Below are 22,612 nucleotides of genomic sequence, written 5' to 3'. Positions count from 1 at the left end.
GCGACAGCGTGGACGTGAACCGTATGTGCAGCTGACGGACTTTGAGCGAGGGCGTATAGTGGGCATGCGGGAGGCCGGGTGGACGTACCGCCGAATTGCTCAACACGTGGGGCGTGAGGTCTCCACAGTACATCGATGTTGTCGCCAGTGGTCGGCGGAAGGTGCACGAGCCCGTCGACCTGGGACCGGACCGCAGCGACGCACGGATGCACGCCAAGACCGTAGGATCCTACGCAGTGCCGTAGGGGACCGCACCGCCACTTCCCAGCAAATTAGGGACACTGTTGCTCCTGGGGTATCGGCGAGGACCATTCGCAACCGTCTCCATGAAGCTGGGCTACGGTCCCGCACACCGTTAGGCCGTCTTCCGCTCACGCCCCAACATCGTGCAGCCCGCCTCCAGTGGTGTCGCGACAGGCGTGATTGGAAGGACGAATGGAGACGTGTCGTCTTCAGCGATGAGAGTAGCTTCTGCCTTGGTGCCAATGATGGTCGTATGCGTGTTTGGCGCCGTGCAGGTGAGCGCCACAATCAGGACTGCATACGACCGAGGCACACAGGGCCAACAGCCGGCATCATGGTGTGGGGAGCGATCTCCTACACTGGCCGTACACCACTGGTGATCGTCGAGGGGACACTGAATAGTGCACGGTACATCCAAACCGTCATCGAACCCATCGTTCTACCATTCCTAGACCGGCAAGGGAACTTGCTGTTCCAACAGGACCATGCACGTCCGCATGTATCGCGTGCCACCGAACGTGCTCTAGAAGGTGTAAGTCAACTACCCTGGCCAGCAAGATCTCCGGATCTGTCCCCCATTGAGCATGTTTGGGACTGGATGAAGCGTCGTCCCACGCGGTCTGCACGTCCAGCACGAACGCTGGTCCAACTGAGGCGCCAGGTGGAAATGGCATGGCAAGCCGTTCCACAGGACTACATCCAGCATCTCTACGATCGTCTCCATGGGAGAATAGCAGCCTGCATTGCTGCGAAAGGTGGATATACACTGTACTAGTGCAGACATTGTGCATGCTCTGTTGCCTGTGTCTATGTGCCTGTGGTTCTGTCAGTGTGATCATGTGATGTATCTGACCCCAGGAATGTGTCAATAAAGTTTCCCCTTCCTGGGACAATGAATTCACGGTGTTCTTATTTCAATTTCCAGGAGTGTATATATTGTGTATTATTTCAGTTCATTTGCAGTGTAAGGAATGTAAAGAAATCGACCACACGATCTTCGGATTACCGTCCTGCACCCTTTCCGCTGCGCCAATCGCTGCCTTGACACAATGCTAACATTAATGTCTCATTACTCGCCCGACCCGAGCCAAAATGCTAATTTCTTTAAACGCTTGACAGTATGGAGCTCTCACTCCCGTCACTTTCATTTCTGACCAAACCTTGCATGTACAATCAAATCTGAACGAAATCGGTGGTGTAGTACAGGTGTGGGATACAACGTCAATAGAAATTCTCAGCCGGAGAAAAGTTTCGCAAACGAGGTAAATACGAGAAAAACATAGAATTCCGGTGGAAGAGGAACAAACAGTGTTATTGCTCGAAAATCTTTGGAAGGAATGCATTAGTTTGATAGAGGATAAAAACCAAGACAGTTCATACGTACGTCACATGAGACTGTATTATTATTAAAAACGTAGTAATACATCGAAGAACTACCGTAGTATTGGGAGCTGGACAAAAAGCTTTTAATGCCGTGAATGGCTGCGTGAGACAGAATTAGCATTACACCTGCAAGATTGTCTAAATATGAAGTATGTAAGGAATGTGGCGGAGGATATTATGCACCTATATTAGCGATTGTCCGTTCTATTCCGTGCACGCACTGGGCGAGGAAAAAATGACTGTATAACCCTCTACACGGTCGAATTCCCTTATCTTAATCTCCTTCTCCCAATGCAGTACAGCGATAGTGGCAGCGCAGCTAACTCACGGATTTCCTCGATTACCTATTCTCCAAATTTATTCAAGAGAGTTCCACTATAGCGACGTTGCTTTTCTACAAATATTCCTATCCTAGCACTGCGTTTCTGGGCTCGTATGCATTCATGTCTATCTGCTAGGGACACCAAGTGCAGGAGCAGTCCACTAGAAGTGATCGCCATAGCTTTTTACATGCGGTTTCCGATACACGTACAGTGCGCCTCTCCAGAGACTTTCCCACAAACCTACGATTCCATTCTCCTTCCGTACGACAGATATTACGTGTTCGTCCTGTGTCGTATCGCTTTTAGTATCAGCGCTAAATATTTAAACGAAGTTCCAGATGTTTTCCACCGATTCCATAAAGTGACTGTTTCTATGTTGAACGGGATTGTATTTCTATTATCCATAGAGAGAGCTGACATTCATTCTACCAAGTGAAAATTTTGTCCAATTGTTTCTCAATTTCCTTACGACTCTCCAACGACGATACATTACTGGAAACATAATATCGTCAGCTAGCAGATGGAGTTACGTTTGGGATTAATTCTGCGTAGCCAAAATTGGAGTACGAATGATTCGTAGTGAACGTGCAGTACGAATTTCGATGGCAATTTATTACACTATTCAGATCGTTGGTCTCCCACCTCTCTAGTAATTTATTACACTATTCAGATCGTTGGCTTCGTATTTTGCTGAGTCGGGGAACTTGCGTGCCTCAACTACACACATAGCCGTTCCGCGGACGTAACCACAACAAAGGAGTATATGTGGAGAGGGCAGACAAACCTGCAGTTCCTGAAGCGCTCCTCTCCACCAGCCTTCCCAGCAATTGCAGAGCCGACAGCCTGGATGAGTGACTTATTGGCCTTGTAAAATTAGCCAACATGACCTTGCTGTGATGATACTGTGAACGGGTGAAAGCAAGGGAAAGCCAGAACAGCTATTTGGTTTTCGAAGGGCACGCAGCTCTACTATATGGCTTAATGAGGGTGGCATCCACCTGGATAAAACGTTCTAGACGTAAAATAATACATCGTTTGGATCTACGGACGGGGACTACGCAGCAGAATATCGTCGTCTGAAAAAACTTAACTGGCATTCCACGGGTCGGGTCGTAATGTGGAATGTTGTACATGTGTAAGCGAACGTGGGAAGTGAGATTCCTTTGTCGGGTCGGTAAGTTAGAGAATTTAAATAGAGAAATAGACAGGTTGAAGTTACCTGTAGTGGGGATTAGTGAAGCGCAGTGGCAGGAAGCATTCTGGTGCCGTCAGTTCAGAGTTATCAACACCGAATCAAGTACTGATTATGCAGGAGTAGACCTAATAATGAATGAGAAAATGGGGAATGGGTAAGCTACAGTCATTGTCGTAGCCAAGATAAACACCCACCACATTAGTATAAGTTTGGTGGTTAAGGGGAAAGAAAACTTGCGAAAGGTGGCTAGAACTCGGTAGTAGGAAAAGGAAGAAAAGAAAAAAAATAGTAGGTGAACATGGACTGGGTGAAAAGAATGAAAGACGAATCGGCTAGTAGAATTGTGGGAACGGTATAATTTAATCTTCGCCAACACTTTGTTTATGAATCATGAAAGAAGGTTGTCTACGTGGTAGAGACCTGCGGACACTGGATGGTTTTCCATAGATTATAAAATGGTAAGACAGAGATTTCGAGAATACATTTAACTGTACACTCTTCCAGTGCAGGTGTTGTTTCTGACCATAATGTATTGGTTATGAACTGAAGGTTGATACTGAAGAAACTGCAAATGGTAGTAAGTTGAGAAGATGAGACCTGGATAAACTGACGCAACCAGAGGTTCTTAAGAATTTTAGAGCTAACATAAGGCAACGATGGAGGTAAACGGAGGAAATGAATACAGCAGAAAACCAATGGATAGAGAGTTTAAATGGGGAAGATAGTAAAGTATTAAAGGCAAAAAAAAAAAGCCTAGAAAAATCAATGGGTTACACAGGAGATATTGAGTCTACGGCAGATGAAGAAGACGAAATGGAATTCAGATGCTTAAGAACGAGAGTGAGACATAGCAAAATGGATAAACAGGACTGGCTAGAGCACAAATGCAGGCTGTAAAAGAATGCATAACTAATGAAAAGATAGACGTCTCCTACATGAAAAATAGAGTGATCATTTGAGAGAACATAACCAGCTACATAGCTACACGAATATGAAGAGCTCAAATGGCAAGCCAATACTGAGCAAGGAATGCTGAAAGGTGGATGGAGTAAATACAGTATCTATATAAGGGAAACAAACCTGAGAATAATGTTGTAGAAAGAGAAGAAAAAGTATGTGAAGATGGGAAAATCTGATATGATCTGAGAGAGCACTGGAAGACCCAAGTCGAAACAAGTCTCCTGGAATAGACAAGATTCCGTCAGAGTTTTTAAGATTCTTGGGAGTGTCAGCCATGACAAAACTATTTCTTCTGGTAAGCAAGATATATGAGACAGGTGAAATACACCCAGACTTCAAGAAAAATGTTGCAATTCCAATTCCAAGGAAAGAAGGAACTGACAGATGTGAACACTACAGAACCATCAGGTTAATAAGTCAACGTTCCAAAATACTGACACTAATTATTTTTCAGAAGTATCGAAAAACCGGAGGAAGTCGACTTGTGAGGAAGGTATGTTTGGGTTCCGGAGAAATTTAGGAACACGCGAGGCAATACTGACCATATGACTTATCTTAGAACACTGGTTAAAGAAACGTGATATTATGTTATAGTACTTGTAGATCTTTGACGATGATGATTGGAATATGTTGTGGTCTTCAGTTCGAAGACTGGTTTGATGGAGCTCTCCAAGCTACACTACCCTGCGTAAGTCTCTTCGTCTCCAAATAACTACTGCAACTCGAACACTTCTCAATCTGATTACCGTATTCATCTCCTGGCCTTACTGTACGATTCTCACGCTCCACACTTCCCTCCAATACTAAATTCGTGATCCCTTGATGCCACAGAATATGACCTATCAACTGATCCATTTTTGTAGTCAATTTGTACAACAAATTTCTTTTCTCATCAACTCTACTCAGTACTACCTCATTACTTATGTGAACTACCCAGAAAATATTCAACATTCTTCTGTTGCATCACATTTCAAAAGCTTTTATTCTTTTCTTGTTCAAACTGTTTACTATTAACGTTTCACTTCCATAGATGGCTACACTGCAGACAAATACCTTCAGAGAAGACTTCCTAACTCTTAAATGTATATTTGGTTTTAATAAATTTCTCTTCTTGGGGAATGTTTTTCTTGCCATTGCCAGTTTATCAGCTCTACTTGCGCCATTATCAGTTATTTTGCCAACCATATAGCAAAATCTATCTACTATTTTAAGTGTCTCGTTTCCTAATCTAAATCCCTCAGCCACACCTGATTTAATTCGACTACAATCCATTTTACTTGTTTTGCCTTTGTTCTTATTCATCTTATATCTTACTTTCAAGGCACTGACCATTCCGTTGAATTGCTATTCCATGTCCTTTGCTGCGTCTGATGGATTTAAAATGTCATCGGCCAACTCCACTTTTCTTATTTCTCCTTCCTAAATTTTTATTCCTACTATTTTTTCTTCGGTTTCCTTTACTACTTGCTCAGTGCACAGAATAAACGACATCAGGGATGGACTAAAACTCTGTCACATTCCCTTTTCAGCCACTGCTTTCTTTTCGTGTCTCTCGATTGTTACAACTGCCGTCTGGTTTCCGTGCAAGTTGTAAACAGATTTTCGCTCTCTGTATTTTATCCTTGCCACCTTCAGAATTTCGAAGACAGTATTACAGTCAACGCTGTCAAAAGCTTTCTCTGAGTCTATAAATGCTATAAACGTAGCTTTACCTTTCCTTAACCTATCCTCTAAGGTCAGTCGTAGGGACAGAATCGCTTCACGTGTTCCTACATTTCTCCGAAATCCAAACTGATCTTCATCAACGTCGGCTTCTACAAGTTTTTCCATTCTTCTGTAAAGAATTCGTGTAAGTATTTTGCAACCGTGACTTATTAAACTGATCGGTAACATTCGTACCTGTTTGAGCCTGATTTCTTTGGAATTTGAATTATTATATTCTTCTTAACGTCCGATGGTATTTTGCCTGTGTCATACATCTTGCACATAAGATGAAATAATTTGTCATCGTTGGCTTCCCAATGCTATTAGTAGTTCTAACGGAATTTCATCTACCTCCGGGGCCTTGTTTAGGCAGGTTTTTAGTGCTCTGTGAAATTCTTCTCACAGTATCATATATCCCATCTCATCCTCATCTACTTCCTCCTACTACTTTCAACTGAATAACCCTTGTATAGAACTCCATATATTCCTTCCACCTTTCAGCTTTCCTTTCTTCGGTTAGGACTAGTTTTCCATCCTAGCTCTTGATATTCACACAGCTGCTTCTCTTTTCTCCAAGGGCCTCTTTAATTTTCCTGTAGGGCGTATCTATCTTACCCGTATTGAAATATGTTTCTAAATCCTTACTTTTGTGCTCTAGCCATTTCTGCTTAGCAACTTTGCACTTCCTGTTAAGCTCATTTTTAGACAATTGTATTCCCTTTCACCTATTTCATTGCTGCATTTTAAAATTTTTACCTTTGATCAACTGAGTTGAATATCTCTTGTGTTATCCAAGGTTTTCTACTAAGCCTGGTCTTTTTACGCATTTCCACCTCTGCTGCCTTCACTATTTTATCTCTTAAAGCTACTGCGTTCCTTTCCCCTTTACGAGTCATCCAGTGCCTAATGCTCCATCTGTAACGTTCAACAACCTCTGGTTCTTTCTACTTACCCACACCCATCTCCTTAATTTCATAACTTTATGCAATTTATTCAGCTTTAAGTTAATAACCAATAGATTGTGGCCAGAGGCCTCATTGCCCCTGGAAATAACTTACATTTTAAAATTGTTGTTGTGGTCTTCAGTCCTGAGACTGGTTTGATGCAGCTCTCCATGCTACTCTATCCTGTGCAAGCTTTTTCATCTCCCAGTACCTACTGCAACCTACATCCTTCTGAATCTGCTTAGTGTATTCATCTCGTGGTCTCCCTCTACGATTTTTACCCTCCACGCTGCCCTCCAATACTAAATTGGTGATCCCTTGATGCCTCAGAACATGCCCTACCAACCGATCCCTTCTTCTGGTCAAGTTGTGCCACAAACTTCTCTTCTCCCCAATCCTATTCAATACTTCCTCATTAGTTACATGATCTACCCATCTAATCTTCAGCATTCTTCTGTAGCACCACATTTCGAAAGCTTCTATTCTCTTCTTGTCTAAACTATTTATCGTCCATGTTTCACTTCCATACATGGCTACACTCCATACGAATACTTTCAGAAATGACTTCCTGACACTTAAATCAATACTGGATGTTAACAAATTTCTCTTCTTCAGAAACGCTTTCCTTGCCATTGCCAGTCTACATTTTATATCCTCTCTACTTCGACCATCATCAGTTATTTTGCTCCCCAAATAGCAAAACTCCTTTACTACTTTAAGTGCCTCATTTCCTAATCTAATTCCCTCAGCATCACCCGACTTAATTAGACTACATTCCATTATCCTTGTTTTGCTTTTGTTGATGTTCATCTTATATCCTCCTTTCAAGACACTGTCCATTCCCTTCAACTGCTCTTCCAAGTCCTTTGCTGTCTCTGACAGAATTACAATGTCATCGGCGAACCTCAAAGTTTTTATTTCTTCTCCATGAATTTTAATACCTACTCCGAATTTTTCTTTTGTTTCCTTTACTGCTTGCTCAATATACAGATTGAACAACATCGGGGAGAGGCTACAACCCTGTCTTACTCCCTTCCCAACCACTGCTTCCCTTTCATGTCCCTCGACTCTTATAACTGCCATCTGGTTTCTGTACAAATTGTAAATAGCCTTTCGCTCCCTGTATTTTACCCCTGCCACCTTTAGAATTTGAAAGAGAGTATTCCAGTCAACATTGTCAAAAGCTTTCTCTAAGTCTACAAATGCTAGAAACGTAGGTTTGCCTTTCCTTAATCTTTCTTCTAAGATAAGTCGTAAGGTCAGTATTGCCTCACGTGTTCCAGTGTTTCTACGGAATCCAAACTGATCTTCCCCGAGGTTGGCTTCTACTAGTTTTTCCATTCGTCTGTAAAGAATTCGTGTTAGTATTTTGCAGCTGTGACTTATTAAGCTGATAGTTCGGTAATTTTCACATCTGTCAACACCTGCTTTCTTTGGGATTGGAATTATTATATTCTTCTTGAAGTCTGAGGGTATTTCGCCTGTTTCATACATCTTGCTCACCAGATGGTAGAGTTTTGTCAGGACTGGCTCTCCCACGGCCGTCAGTAGTTCCAATGGAATATTGTCTACTCCGGGGGCCTTGTTTCGACTCAGGTCTTTCAGTGCTCTGTCAAACTCTTCACGCAGTATCGTATCTCCCATTTCATCTTCATCTACATCCTCTTCCATTTCCATAATATTGTCCTCAAGTACATCGCCCTTGTATAGACCCTCTATATACTCCTTCCACCTTTCTGCTTTCCCTTCTTTGCTTAGCACTGGGTTTCCATCTGAGCTCTTGATATTCATACAAGTCGTTCTCTTATCTCCAAAGGTCTCTTTAATTTTCCTGTAGGCGGTATCTATCTTACCCCTAGTGAGATGGGCCTCTACATCCTTACATTTGTCCTCTAGCCATCCCTGCTTAGCCATTTTGCACTTCCTGTCGATCTCATTTTTGAGACGTTTGTATTCCTTTTTGCCTGTTTCACTTACTGCATTTTTATATTTTCTCCTTTCATCAATTAAATTCAATATTTCTTCTGTTACCCAAGGATTTCTACTAGCCCTCGTCTTTTTACCTACTTGATCCTCTGCTGCCTTCACTACTTCATCCCTCAAAGCTACCCATTCTTCTTCTACTGTATTTATTTCCCCCATTCCTGTCAATTGCTCCCTTATGCTCTCCCTGAATCTCTGTACAACCTCAGGTTCTTTTAGTTTATCCAGGTCCCATCTCCTTAAATTCCCACCTTTTTGCAGTTTCTTCAGTTTTAATCTACAGGTCATAACCAATAGATTGTGGTCAGAGTCCACATCTGCCCCTGGAAATGTCTTACAATTTAAAACCTGGTTCCTAAATCTCTGTCTTACCATTATATAATCTATCTGATACCTTTTAGTATCTCCAGGGTTCTTCCATGTATACAACCTTCTTTCATGATTCTTAAACCAAGTGTTAGTTATGATTATGTTGTGCTCTGTGCAAAATTCTACCAGGCGGCTTCCTCTTTCATTTCTGTCCCCCAATCCATATTCACCTACTATGTTTCCTTCTCTCCCTTTTCCTACACTCGAATTCCAGTCACCCATGACTATTAAATTTTCGTCTCTTCCGAGACATTTTAAAATACGGTTCCAAAATCTATGTCTTACCGTCATATAATGAATATGAAATCTTCTGGCGTCTCCAGGTCTCTTCCACACATACAATCTTCTTCTTTCATGATTGTTAAACCAAGTATCTGCTATGAATAAATTAGGCTCTCTGCAAAATTCTACCAGGCGGCTTCCTCTTTATTCCTTTGCCCCATTCCATATTCGCCTACGGTTTTACCTTCTTTTCCTTTTCCTACACCAATAACAATTAAATTTTCGTCTTCCTTAACTATCTGAACAATTCCTTTTATCTCCTCATGCATTTCTTCAATCTCTCCAACATTTGCGTAGATAGGGAAGCTTCTCTACGCGGATGATGTATGCATGATGGCTAATTCTTGCGAAACTCTTCAGACTTACATAAATCTGCTAAATGCCTCCTGCAGAAGATTTGGCTTAGCCATTAGCATCACTAAGACGCAAGTTCTCAAACAGCCACGTAGAGGTCTTAATGCAGATGACTCCAGTATTGAGATAAATAACAAACCCTTGCAAAATGTGTCAAATTTCAAATACCTGGGAAGCCAAATTAGTAGAGACAACAGCCTGACAACGGAAATCGCAGCGCGTATAGCCAGCGCAGCCTCAGCCTTCGGTAAGCTTAATGACCGAGTATGGAAATCACATGATCTCAAACTACAAACAAAAATTGCAGTCTACAAAGCAGTAGTATTATCCACCTTACTCTATGCCTCGGAAACCTGGTGCTGTTACAAAGCTGACATTAAGAAGCTAGATAAATTTCATCTTCGATGTCTGAGATCAATTCTGCGCATCAAATGGGAAGACCGTGTCCCAAACACGGAGATTTTGCGCCGCGTGAAACTGGCTGGTATTGAAGCTTTAATAATGAAACATCAACTCAGATGGAGTGGTCACATAGTACGCATGAATGACAGTAGGCTACCTAAAGCGGTGTTCTACTCGCAGCTCTCGTGCGGGAAGAGGAGGAAAGGTGGTCAACACCTGCGATATAAAGACACCATTAAACGCCACCTTGCAGCCTGTGGCATTCCAAGCAACCGTTGGGAGGAGCTAGCATTGCGCCAATCGGAGTGGCGATCAACTGTACATAAGAGCATCGAACAATTCGAGCAAAGGCGTCTAATGAACCTGGATGCTAAAAGAGAGCTCCGAAAATCTCAGCTCAAGCCTGTCTACACGTATACTTACAACTCTGCTGGTCAACTTCACTGTGCTTCATGCAACAGGATATTGAAAGCGAAATTCGGATTCGCGAGCCAAATCCGAGCCGACCACAACAAGGACAGAGAAGATTGACGGAGTCGCTGTCGCCGGACACGGCGAGGAGGACATCATCAGATAGTTGGGATATAAACTTGTACGTACTACTGTCGTGGGTGTTGGGTTTGTGTCTATGCTGGCTACAATAGTGCGTTCACTATACTGTTCATAGTAGCTTACTCATATTCTTATTTTCTTATTCATTATTATACCTGCTCCTGCATTACCTGTATTTGATTATTTGTAACCCTGTATTCACTTGATCGGAAGTTTGTTCCTCCTGCACCGAACTTCACTAATTCCCACAATATCTAACTTCAACCTATCCGTTTCCCTTTTTAAATTTTTTAGCCTACCTGCGCCATTAAGGGATCAAATATTCTACACTTCAATCTGTAGAACCTCTCGCCTTGGTTCTCTTAATGACGATATCCTTCTGAGTATTCCCCTCTGGAGATCCGATTGGGGAACTACTTTACCTCCGAAATATTTTACCTATGAGGATGCCATAACGATTTAACCAATCCCTCGGAGAAAATTACTGCTATAGTTTCTCCTTGGTTTCAGCCGGTAGCAGTACCAGCAGCCCATTTTGGTTGATGTTGCAATACCACATCAGTCAGTCATTCAGACTGTTGCCCCTGCGACTTCTGAAAAGGCTGCTGCCTCTCTATAGGAATAAAACGTTTTAAAATATTATGAAGACAACAAGGGTAAAATACAGGGAGCGAAGCATTATTTACAACTTCTACAGAAACCATAATTTAGTTCTAAGCGTCTTGGGACATGAAAGGGAAACAACGGTTGAGAAGGGAGTGGGACAGTATTGTGGCCTATCCCCAATGTTACGCTATCTGTTCATTCAGCAAGAAGTAAAAGAAATCAAGGAGAAATTTTGGAAGGTAATTGCAGTTCAGGGAGAAGAGCTAAAAAGTTGAGGTTTGCCGACGACACTGCAATAGGCTATTTTCCCGCATTAAAAATATGTTTCAGACTGTTGTTATTCGGAGTGAATATAAGTTTCAAATAGCATTTACGATCAATATTCACACAAAAAACATCTTATCTTTATGTAATTAAAGCTTAAAAATCATTGAATATCAAGATTTGATCATGTGATCGAAAACGCTCTGCTATTGGCTGAAGCTCTGGTGACATTTTTCTGAAGAAATATGAATCTTAACTTTATCTTCGATAAGAATAGGAGCTGAAGTAATGAAATAAAATTTGCGCTAAAGGCAGTCTTAAACTCAGGTCACCTGTTTACTAGGCAGATGTGCTAGCAACTACACCAGGACGGCAAGGTGGCTGCCACAACTCTACGGAAAACGCTAATCCAAAGCGCTCCCTAACACAAACTTCAGTTCACGCCTTCAGGCCATTTCCCCCTTTTTAAATCGTCAGTATTTCCGAGGCTATCCGATACTGGAATAGCGCCCCAGCTTTGTACGTAATGGGGAAATCCTCAGGCGTACATGATCTATTGATCTGATGGAGTTATATTTTCCTGGAGACATACGAGCCTCAACTTTATCTCCAATAACGATGGAAGCTGAAGTAATGAATTAAGATTTGTTTCCTGCTTACTGCGCAGATGTGCTAACCACTAAATCACTGTCGCAAGATTGTGCTAGGAAGGGCGTTGGAACAGTATACTCCCTGCAGCTCTAGAAACCACATTGCCTCGGTGGTTTAGTAGTGCATATGCGCGTAGTAAACAGGGAAACCTGGGTTGAAGTTCCAGCTTGGCACAAAATTTAATTCATTACTTGAGCTTCTATCCTTACAGAAATTCCAATTTAGTTTTTGCAATGTGTAGATGGATTCGACCCATACAAATATAATGTCAACAGAAGACGTCGGTTTTTTTTCCTGTAAGGAGAGTGAGCAATGGTTAGCACAGTGGACTTGCATTCAGAAGGGTTCAAACCTGCGTCTGGCCATCCTAATTAGCGCTTTCCTTGATTTCTCTAATCCGCTTATGGCAAATGCGAGAATGGATGTTTTAAAAGGACGCAGCCGATTGCCTTTTCCTTCCTTCCTTAATCTGAACTTATGCTCCGTCTCTAATGACCTAGTTGTTTACTGGACGCCAAACATTAATCTCCTCCGCCTACTCTTTGCTTACCGTTAAAAACAATTAGATTTTTAAAGCGGTATTTTACGTGCTCATTCCATAGTGCTGTCCAAAGTTAGTCTAGTGCGATATTCGTTTCGTCGAATGAATTTTAAGGGGCAGGAAGAGTAACCAGTATTCCAGCAACAACAGCACTCCCCTGGGCCGTGCTACTACCACCATGCAACAGCGCTGCTCAGTCGCTGTTGGAGTACTAGATATTGTTCCTGTACTAACGTCCCTATCAATATCGATAAAACGAATATCACACCAGAATAATATCGGAACGCTCTATCGCATTCATCTACATCTACATCTACATGATTACCCTGCAATACACATTTAAGTGCTTGGCAGAGGGTACATCTCTCTACCATTCCTCTCCCGAACAGCGCGCGGGAAAAACGAACACCTAAACCTTTCTGTTCGAGCTCTGATTTCTCTTATTTTATTTTGATGATCATTCCTACCTATGTAGGTTGGGCTCCACAATATATTTTCGCATTCGGAAGAGAACGTTGGTGAGTGAAATTTCATAAATAGATTTCGCCGCGACGAAAAACGTCTTTGCTTTAATGATTTCCATCCCAACTCGCGTATCATATCTGCCACACTCTCTCCCCTATTACGTAATAATACAAAACGAGCTGCCCTTTTTTGCGCCCTCGCCAACTGGGAAGAACCACAGCTGTGGGCAATAACACGTTTACTGGAAGTTTTCTCGCAAGAGGCCACTCGAGATTTTCCCGGCAAGATTCCCCGTCGTAGCGAACACAGATTCTTCCATTGAAAGTTTGTTATTCTTAACTAGTGGCCTGCCCCACTTGAGTTAGTCGAAGGCGTAAAATTAGTGGGACATAGGCGAGAGCACGCACATGAAAGCCCGTCCAGCTATCCACTGCTCTGATTTGGTAAACACTTGAACACCTGCAGCCGCACGTCCTTCAGAGGTTGGCGACCGCTGTGGCCTCTCTAAACGGATTACAGAAATCCCCCAGTTCACCATTCATACCGTTAGGCTGTGGCCTTCGGCGGCTAGGTGCGGAGGTAGCCGTGCTCTGTCGCGCGTACTGCCTTTCCGCAAAATCTTATAATTACAAAATCGCGTAATTCTCTTGTGCCGATGCGTTTCCACATAGATTTCCAACACCGTAATTTAGAGTATTACTGCAACAAACCCTAAAGTGTCACGTTAAATGGACTCATGTAAGGTGCAAGGCCGTTACCAGCTTCACAGTTAGACTTCAGGCCCACCCTAAAGTTGGTCTGATATTCTTTACGAATGTAGTCTTTTCCGGTAGGTGACAGTATCGAATACCTTCCGGGAGCTAACAAACACGCTATCACCTGCGCGCTCATTAACAAACAGAGAAGGAAACCTCTGCAACAACGCTCTAGAGATTGTCAGATCTGGATTATGGTTTTTATCGGTTGTTGGGGTTCAGAAACGTTAGTGTACAAATATGATTTAGAATAAAAACTGGAGAAATTAATGAATCATACAACAGTGCAATCAGTTACACTTCACATAACTTCGGAAATAGTAAAGTCTCTACTTCGTTTGAAGAACGTTATTTGTAAGTTCTGTGTGTGAATTTATTTTCCCCCTGTTTTGTTTTTTTGTCAGTCTCCAAGTAGCGATAAATGCGCACGATTGCCATTCAGAGTATTTTACAAAGACTGAATGCGAGTAGTGAAGCCCCAGAGTGCGGCGCGCACTGGTGTGCCGCGTGACGGCTGGAAGCAGCAGACGCATTGTGCTGAGAGCCGCCGGCGCTCGTGTGTTGCAGTTCCGCCCGACATCCTGGACTACCCGACGAGCACGGACATGGTGGTGCGCGAGGGCACCAACGTGACGCTGCGCTGCGCAGCCACCGGCTCACCCACCCCGACCGTGACGTGGCGGAGGGAGGGTGGCGAGGACATCCCGCTCGGCAACGGCCAGCACGGTGAGTGCAGCCGGCACGCACTCTGCCAGCCGCTGATGATGTAAAAAGTTCGAAACGCCTTTAGAATCACGTCTATTCAAAAATTTTGTCAGCAAAATTATACCTTCTATGTGTAGAGAAAAGGTGCCTATTATGCGATGATTCCCTAATATGAGACACCCAAAATGTGGTCACGTTAGTGGTTGCACTCTCGTGGAGAGTTTCTTAAACACGTCTGTTGCGTGCCAGACGACGACACAGCTAGTAGGACGCCATAGTTGAGCTGGACACAGTACGTAGAGGTTGATACAAAATTTCTTGTGTTTGAAGTTTTTGCGACATCGGTGTTAAGACAATATTTCAGCTTAAAGATGAGTCGATATTACTGCATTCTTTTATTGTTGTTATTTCTGACGGTATTACCTATAATTATTGACAATTAGGTTCATTTACCAACGAACGTTGTTAGCAAGTGCGTGATTCTTCGTGTAAGATGGCGAAATTCCTAATATGCGATAGTATGGGGATCCAAATACGCGACAGTGTCGCATATTACGATACCTATCGCAGAAATACCTGGAGATAGTCAAATAGGTCAAACATCGCGTTCGTGCTCTCCTGCGTTACTATCTCCTAATGTGAAGCAATTGCAAGAATCTAAGCAGAAGAAATCAGAGACTGAAGCTAAGAAAGCAGCCAGAAAGTTATTTGGGGGGAAGAGTAGAAACTCTTAAAATCGTAGACCTAAAGCGGAAGAATCGTCTAGTGACTCGGCATCCGATGTCCATCTTGATGACAGTGGGGATTCAGACAGCAGTGATGACGATGACGCAGAGTGTCTGTCCTGTACTGGGCGCTTTTCTGAAGACAAACATGGGGAAAAATGGGCACAGTGCACGAAATGTTATCGCTGGGCTCATGAAGATTGCGGTGTCACAGAAGACAATTTTGTTTGCCCGGATGTCGTAAATATAAACCTAAGTAGTGTCAAATGAGTGAAGGAGAACAGAAATGAATGAACATGTAAAAATTGTATATTCATATGTCATTATTCTGTAATAACATAATTAAAGCAAAATATTATTACCGTCTCATATTAGGCAACCTTGACCTAATTTCTACGAAATGCCTTGTTTGTGAAGATTTAATTACTACTCTGAAATATTGTTTATTATTGCAAATACGATAATGGCATGATAAAATTAAATTATGCAAGATATTATTATCATCATAAAAAATACAGTTGCACTTACTTTTAGGTCTTTCAAATGGGTTTACAAAAGTGTGTCTCATATTAGGTGCCTTTCCTCTATGATCTAAACACTAAACACGGTAATGTAAGTTTCTACAGTTGGTTTACTGGCCATTGAAGACTAATAAATACAACTATAATTAAGTAAACACGATGTGTCTGTGACTGCTGTCAGAGTTCCGCAAGCGACTTTCACAGCCATCTGGGATTTATGTGATAACCGTCCAACCGTCCATCCCCCATCCATGAAGAAGGTTTTATTTTGGCACTGGGGGTGCTGCTTATGAAGATATGGGTGTGTAAAGAGAGCGTTTGTTCGCCACGACATAATACATGTAATTGGTGTTTCTCCGTGCACGTCGCTTTTTTCTTTTTTTTTAAAAAAAAAAGAAACAAAAAGACCCTGACGCACTCCTGCAGCCCCATGGCTACTATATGGTACTGTACCACTCCAACCTCTATCCACGAGGATTTCGAGATCGAAGATGTGGGTGTCAAAAAGGGGTGTCGTACCAATGGACTTCTTATCGGATTACGCTGAAGCAGCTTTGAATTCACTGCCGAAGTGGCCGAGACTAGCCAAAATGTTCCTTCTAGAATGTTACAGAATGTTGGAGAATGCTGCAGAATGTTCCAAAATCTTATATAATCTTCTAGAACATTCTAGAATGGTGTGGGGCTCCGAGGTAGTCCCAAATTAATGTAAACTGCAATACTTACACAGTCTGGATATTTTCGGCAAACATTGCCAGTTTTTCCAAAATCAACAGATGAAGTCAGCATATGAAATCAATGCATGTTTGAAAAAAATAATTTCTTTGGTCTCGAGTGACGAACGTAACAATTAAGAAGAAATATCAGTATTCAGTTTGCCAATGACGTACAAGCGAAACAGTTTGAGGAGAAAAACTCTTACAAAATGGTTCAAATGGCTCTAAGCACTATGAGACTTAACATGTGAGGTCATCAATCCCCTAGATTTAGAACTACATAAACCTAACTAAACTAAGAACATCACACACATCCATGTCCGAGGCAGGATTCGAGCCTGCGACCGTAGCAGCAGTGCGGTTCCGGACTGAAGTGCCTAGAACCGCTCTACCACTGCGGCCGGCAAACTCTTACAGATTAGTGAAGGCACGTAACCAGTTGATTGTGTAACAGGCCAAACTGAACTTTCAAATTAAACAACAAAATAAGTGTACAGCATATCTCCTGACTATCTGAGTTAATTCATGTACGTGATTTCGCAGATCACTAAAAAAAAGGTAGCGACAACTATTACTTTACCGGAAAATGTTATCTACTGTTTAATGTACTCGCTGCCTAGGCTCCAACCAGACTGTCAACTATTCTTAGTCTCGCGCAACTGTTTATAGCCGATTTCGACTCCCCCGAGTCCACTACGCTCCTTGATGGTGTTTTGTTTTATAGAGCTCTCTCTGAGATTCTGTGAAATACATATTCTCTCCACTTCTTCCAGCTCTGGTGGATGCTATGGTCGACGATATTTTTATAAACTGAGTGCCGGCCCTCAAGCGCTGCTTAAACTGAAACCTACGTCCCTCTTTAGTAAGTTTTCTGACATTTTTATTTCGATTAATTCCTTAACTATGCTGTCCCATAACCTGGTCGTGTGCATTATGATACTGGTCTCATTGCTCTTCATTTCACACCCTATTGTTTCAATAGGGTGTGTCACTGATGTCCCTTTCATCTCTCTCCGACTGTTCGGTAGTCTGCCCCCCGTAAGACATGCCACATTTGTATAGTATGCGATACACATTCGACTTTCGGACACCTAGATAATCTTTAACATTACAAAAAATACTTTTTATCTTAGATGAATACCCACCCCTACCCTCCATGAACCATGGACCTTGCCGTTGGTGGGGAGGCTTGCGTGCCTCAGCAATACAGATAGCCGTACCATAGGTGCAACCAAAACGGAGGGGTATCTGTCAAAATGCCAGACAAACCAGTGGTTCCTGAAGAGGGACAGCAGCCTTTTCAGTAGTTGCACGGGCAACATCCTGGATGATTGACTGATCTGGCCTTGTAACATTAAATAAAACGGCCTTGCTGTGCCGGTACTGTGAATGGATGAAAGCAAGGCAAAACTGCAGCCGTAATTTTTCCCGAGGTCAAGCAGCTTCATTGTATGGTTAATTGATGTTGGTGTCCTCTTGGGTAAAATATTCCGGAGGTAAAATAGTCCCTGGGCGGGGACTACTTATGAGGACGTCCTTATCAGGAGAAAGAAAACTGGCGTTCTACGGATCGGAGCGTGGAATGTTAGATTCCTTAATCGGGCAGGTAGGTTAGAAAATTTAGAAAGGGAAATGAATAGGTTGAATATAGAAGGAATTAGTGAAGTTCGGTAGCAGGAGAAACAAGACTTCTGGTAAGGTGAATATAGGGTTATAAATAAAAAATCAAACAGAGGTAATCCAGGAGTAGGTCTAATTAGGAATAAAAAAAATAGGAGCGCGGGACAGCTACTTCAAACAGCATAGTTGAACGCATTATTGTAGCCAAGACAGACACGAAGCACACGCCTACCACAGCAGAACAAGTTTATAGGCCAACTACCTCCGCAGATGAAGAGATTGAAGAAATGTATGATGAAATAAAAGAAATTATTCAGACTATGAAAGGAGACGAAAATTTTATATTCATGGGGGACTGGAACTAGATAGTAGGAAAAGGAGGACAAGGAAATGTAGCAGGTGAATAGGGACTAAGGGTAAGGAATGAGAGAGGAAGCCGCCTAGTAGAATTTTGCTCAGAGCATAGCTTAATCAGAGCTAACACTTGGTTTGAGGATCACAAAAGAATGTTGTATACATGTAGGAAGCCTGAAGACCCTGGCAGTTTTCGGATAGATTATGTGATGGTAAGACAGAGATTTAGGAACCAGGTTTTAAACTGTAAGACATTTCCAGATGCAGGTGTGGTCTCTGACCACAATCTATTGGTTATGAACTGTAGATTAAAACTGAAGAAACTACAAGAAGGTGGGAATCTAAGGAGATGGTACCTGGATAAACTGAAAGAACCAAAGGTTGGAGAGAGTTTCAGGGAGAGCATTAGGGGACGATTGACAGTAACAGGAAGAAGAAATACAGTAGAAGAAGAATGGGTAGCTCTGTGAGATGAAATAGTGAAGACAGCAGAAGATCAAGTAGGTAAAAAGACGAGAGCTAGTAGAAATCCTTGGGTAACAGAAGAGGAATGGAATTTAATTGATGAAAGGAGAAAATTCAAAAATGCAGTAAACGAAGCAGCAAAAGGAATACAAACGTTTCAAAAATGAGCTCGATAGGAAGTGCAAAATGGCTAAACAGGGATGGCTAGAGGACAAATGTAAGGTTGGTTGGTTGGTTTTGGGGAAGGAGACCAGACAGCGTGGTCATCGGTCTCATCGGATTAGAGGAGGATTGGGAAGGAAGTCGGCCGTGCCCTTTCAGAGGAACCATCCCGGCATTTGCCTGGAGTGATTTAGGGAAATCACGGAAAACCTAAATCAGGATGGCCGGACGCGGGATTGAACCGTCGTCCTCCCGAATGCGAGTCCAGTGTGTAACCACTGCGCCACCCCGCTCGGTTCAAATGTAAGGCTGTAGAGGCATATATCACTAGGGGTAAGATAGATACTGCCTAAGGAAAATTAAAGACACTTTTGGAGAAACGAGAAAATTGTATGGAAGTGAATATCAAGAGCTCTGATGGAAAGCCTGTTCTAAATAAAGAAGGAAAAGCAGAAAGGTGGAAGGAGTATATAGAGGGTCTATAGAAGGGCGATGTATTTGCTGGCAATATTATTGAAATGGATGAGGACGTAGATAAAGACGAAGGGCGAGATATGATACTGCGTGAAGAATTTGACAAATCACTGAAAGTCCTAGGTTGAAACAAGGCCCCGGGAGTAGACAACATTCCATTAGAACTACTGATAGCCTTGGGAGAGCCAGCCCTGACAAAACTTTACCATCTGGTGAGCAAGATGTATGAAACAGGCGAAATACCCTCAGACTTCAAGAAGAATATAATAATTCCAATCCCAAAGAAAGCAGGTGTTGACACGTGTGAAAATTACCGAACTATTAGCTTAATAAGTCATGGCTGCAAAATACTGACACGAATTCTTTACAAACGAATGGAAATACTGGTAGAAGCCCACCTTGGGGAAGGTAAGTTCGGATTCCGCAGAAATGTTGGAACACGTGAGGCATTATTTACCTTAGATGACAGGTCAAGGAAAGGCAAACCTACGTTTCTAGGATTTGTAGACTTAGAGAAAGCCTTTTTACCATCTTGACTAGCATACTATCAAATTCTGAAGGTGACAGTGATAAAATACAGGGAGCGAAAGGCTATTTACAGTTTGTGCAGATACCAGATGACAGTTGTAATAGTCGAGGGGCATGAAAGGGAAGCAGTGGTTGTGAAGGAAGTGAGACTGGGTTGTAGCCTGTACCCGATGTTATTAAATCTGTATATCGAGCAAGCAGTGAAGGAAACAAAAGAAAAATTTGGAGTACGAATTAAAATCCATTGAGAAGAAATAAAAACTTTGAGAATTGCTGATGACATTGTAATTCTGTCAGAGACAGCAAAGGAACTGGAAAAGCAGTTGAACGGAATGGACAATGTCTTGAAAGGAGGATTTAAGATGATCATCAACTAAAGCAAATCGAGGATAATGGAATATAGTCGAATTAAATCAGGTGATGCTGAGGGTATTAGACGCTTAAAGTGCGGGGAAAAGTCAGGATATGTGGGGGCCAAGCAGCAATCGGTATTGTAATTGTAAACTGTCAAAGCTGCGTTGGTAAAGTACCGTAGCTTCAAGCGCTGATAGGAAGCACCGAAGCTGAAATCGTTATAGGTACGGAAAGCTGGCTGAAGCCAGAGATAAATTCCACCGAAATTTTTACAAAGGCACAGGCGTTGTTTAGAAAGGATAGACTGCATGCAACCGGTGGTGGCGTGTTTGTCACTGTTAGTAGTAGTTTATCCTGTAGTGAATTAGAAGTGGATAGTTCCTGTGAATTATTATGGGTGGAGGTTATACTCAACAACCGAGCTAGGTTAATAATTGGCTCCTTTTACCGACCTCCTAACTCAGCAGCATTAGTGGCAGAACAACTGAGAGAAAATCTGGAATACATTTCACATAAATTTCCTCAGAATGTCATGGTCTTAGGTGGAGATTTCAATTTACCAGATATAGACTGGGACACTCAGACGTTTAGGACGGGTGGTAGGGACAGAGCATCGAGTGACATTATACTGAGTGCACTATCCGAAAATTACCTCCAGCAATTAAACAGAGAACCGACTCGTGGAGATAACATCTTGGACCTACTGATAACAAACAGACCCGAACTTTTCGACTCTGTAAGCGCAGAAGAGGGAATCAGTGATCATAAGGCCGTTGCAGCATCCCTGAATATGGAAGTAAATAGCAATATAAAAAAAGGGAGGAAGGTTTATCTGTTTAGCAAGAGTAATAGGAGGCAGATTGCAGACTACCTAACAGATCAAAACAAAAATTGCTGTTCCGACACTGAAAATAATGAGTGTTTATGGAAAAAGTTCAAGGCCATCGTAAAATGCGTTTTAGACAGGTGCGTGCCGTGTAAAACTGTGAGGGACGAGAAAAACCCACAGTGGTTCAATAAAACAAAGTTAGGAAACTACTGCGAAAGCAAAGAGAGCTTCACTGCAGCCAAAACCTTTCATAAAAACAGAAGCTAAACGATGTCAAAGTTAGCGTAAGGAGGCCTATGCGTGAAGCGTTCAGTGAAATCGAAAGTAAAACTCTATGTACCGATTTGACAGAAAATCCTAGGAAGTTCTGGACTTACGTTAAATCAGTAAGTGGATCGAAACAGCATATCCAGACACTCTGGGATGAAAACGGCATTGAAACAGAGGATGACAAGCGTAAAGCTGAAATATTGAACACCTTTTTCCAAAGCTGTTTCCCAGAGGAAGACAGCACTGCAGTTCCTTCTCTAAATCCTCCGACGACCGAAAAAGTGGCTGACGTCTAAATAAGTGTCCAAGGAATAGAAAAGCAACTGAAATCACTCAACAGAGGAAAGTCTAATGGACCTGACGCGATACCAATTCGATTCTACACATAGTACGAGAAAGAAATTGCCCCCCTTCTAACAGCCGTGTGCCGCAAGTCTCTGGAGGAACGGAAGGTTCCAAAGGATTGGAAAAGGGCAAAGGTAGTTCCAGTTTTCAAGAAGGGTCGTAGAGCAGATGCGCAAGGCTATAGGCCTATATCTCTGACATCGATCTGTTGTAGAATTTTAAAACATGTTTTTTGCTCGCGTATCATGTCATTGCTGGAAACCTAGAAACTAATCTGTAGGAATCAACATAGAATCGTGTGAGACCCAACTCGCTTTATTTATTCATGACACCCAGAAAATATTAGATACAGGCTCCCAGGTAGTTGCCATTTTCCTTGACTTCCGGAAGGCGTTCGCTACAGTTCCGCGCTGTCGTCTGATAAACAAAGTAAGAGCCTACGGAATATCAGACCAGCTGTGTGGCTGGATTGAAGACTTTTTAGCAAACAGAACACAGCATGTTTTTCACAATGGAGAGACGTCGATAGACGTTAAAGTAACTTCTGGCGTGCCACAGGGGAGTGTTA

At 42.5% G+C, this 22,612-nt stretch overlaps 1 protein-coding gene across 1 annotated transcript in view; it reads left to right on the top strand.

Moving 5' to 3' along the window:
- Positions 1-22,612, top strand: part of LOC126455015 (lachesin-like) — a 1,274,520-nt gene that overhangs the window by 919,216 nt on the left and 332,692 nt on the right. Inside the window, exon 4 of the mRNA XM_050091143.1 lies at positions 14,544-14,702. Coding sequence (XP_049947100.1) covers positions 14,544-14,702 — 159 coding nt within the window. The remainder of the gene's footprint in view (positions 1-14,543; positions 14,703-22,612) is intronic.

Source organism: Schistocerca serialis, chromosome 1 (assembly GCF_023864345.2).
Source record: "Schistocerca serialis cubense isolate TAMUIC-IGC-003099 chromosome 1, iqSchSeri2.2, whole genome shotgun sequence".
In the NCBI taxonomy this organism is placed as follows: domain Eukaryota; kingdom Metazoa; phylum Arthropoda; class Insecta; order Orthoptera; family Acrididae; genus Schistocerca; species Schistocerca serialis.
The sequence above is the reverse complement of the archived record's forward strand: the minus strand, read 5'-3'. Positions and strand labels throughout refer to the sequence as shown.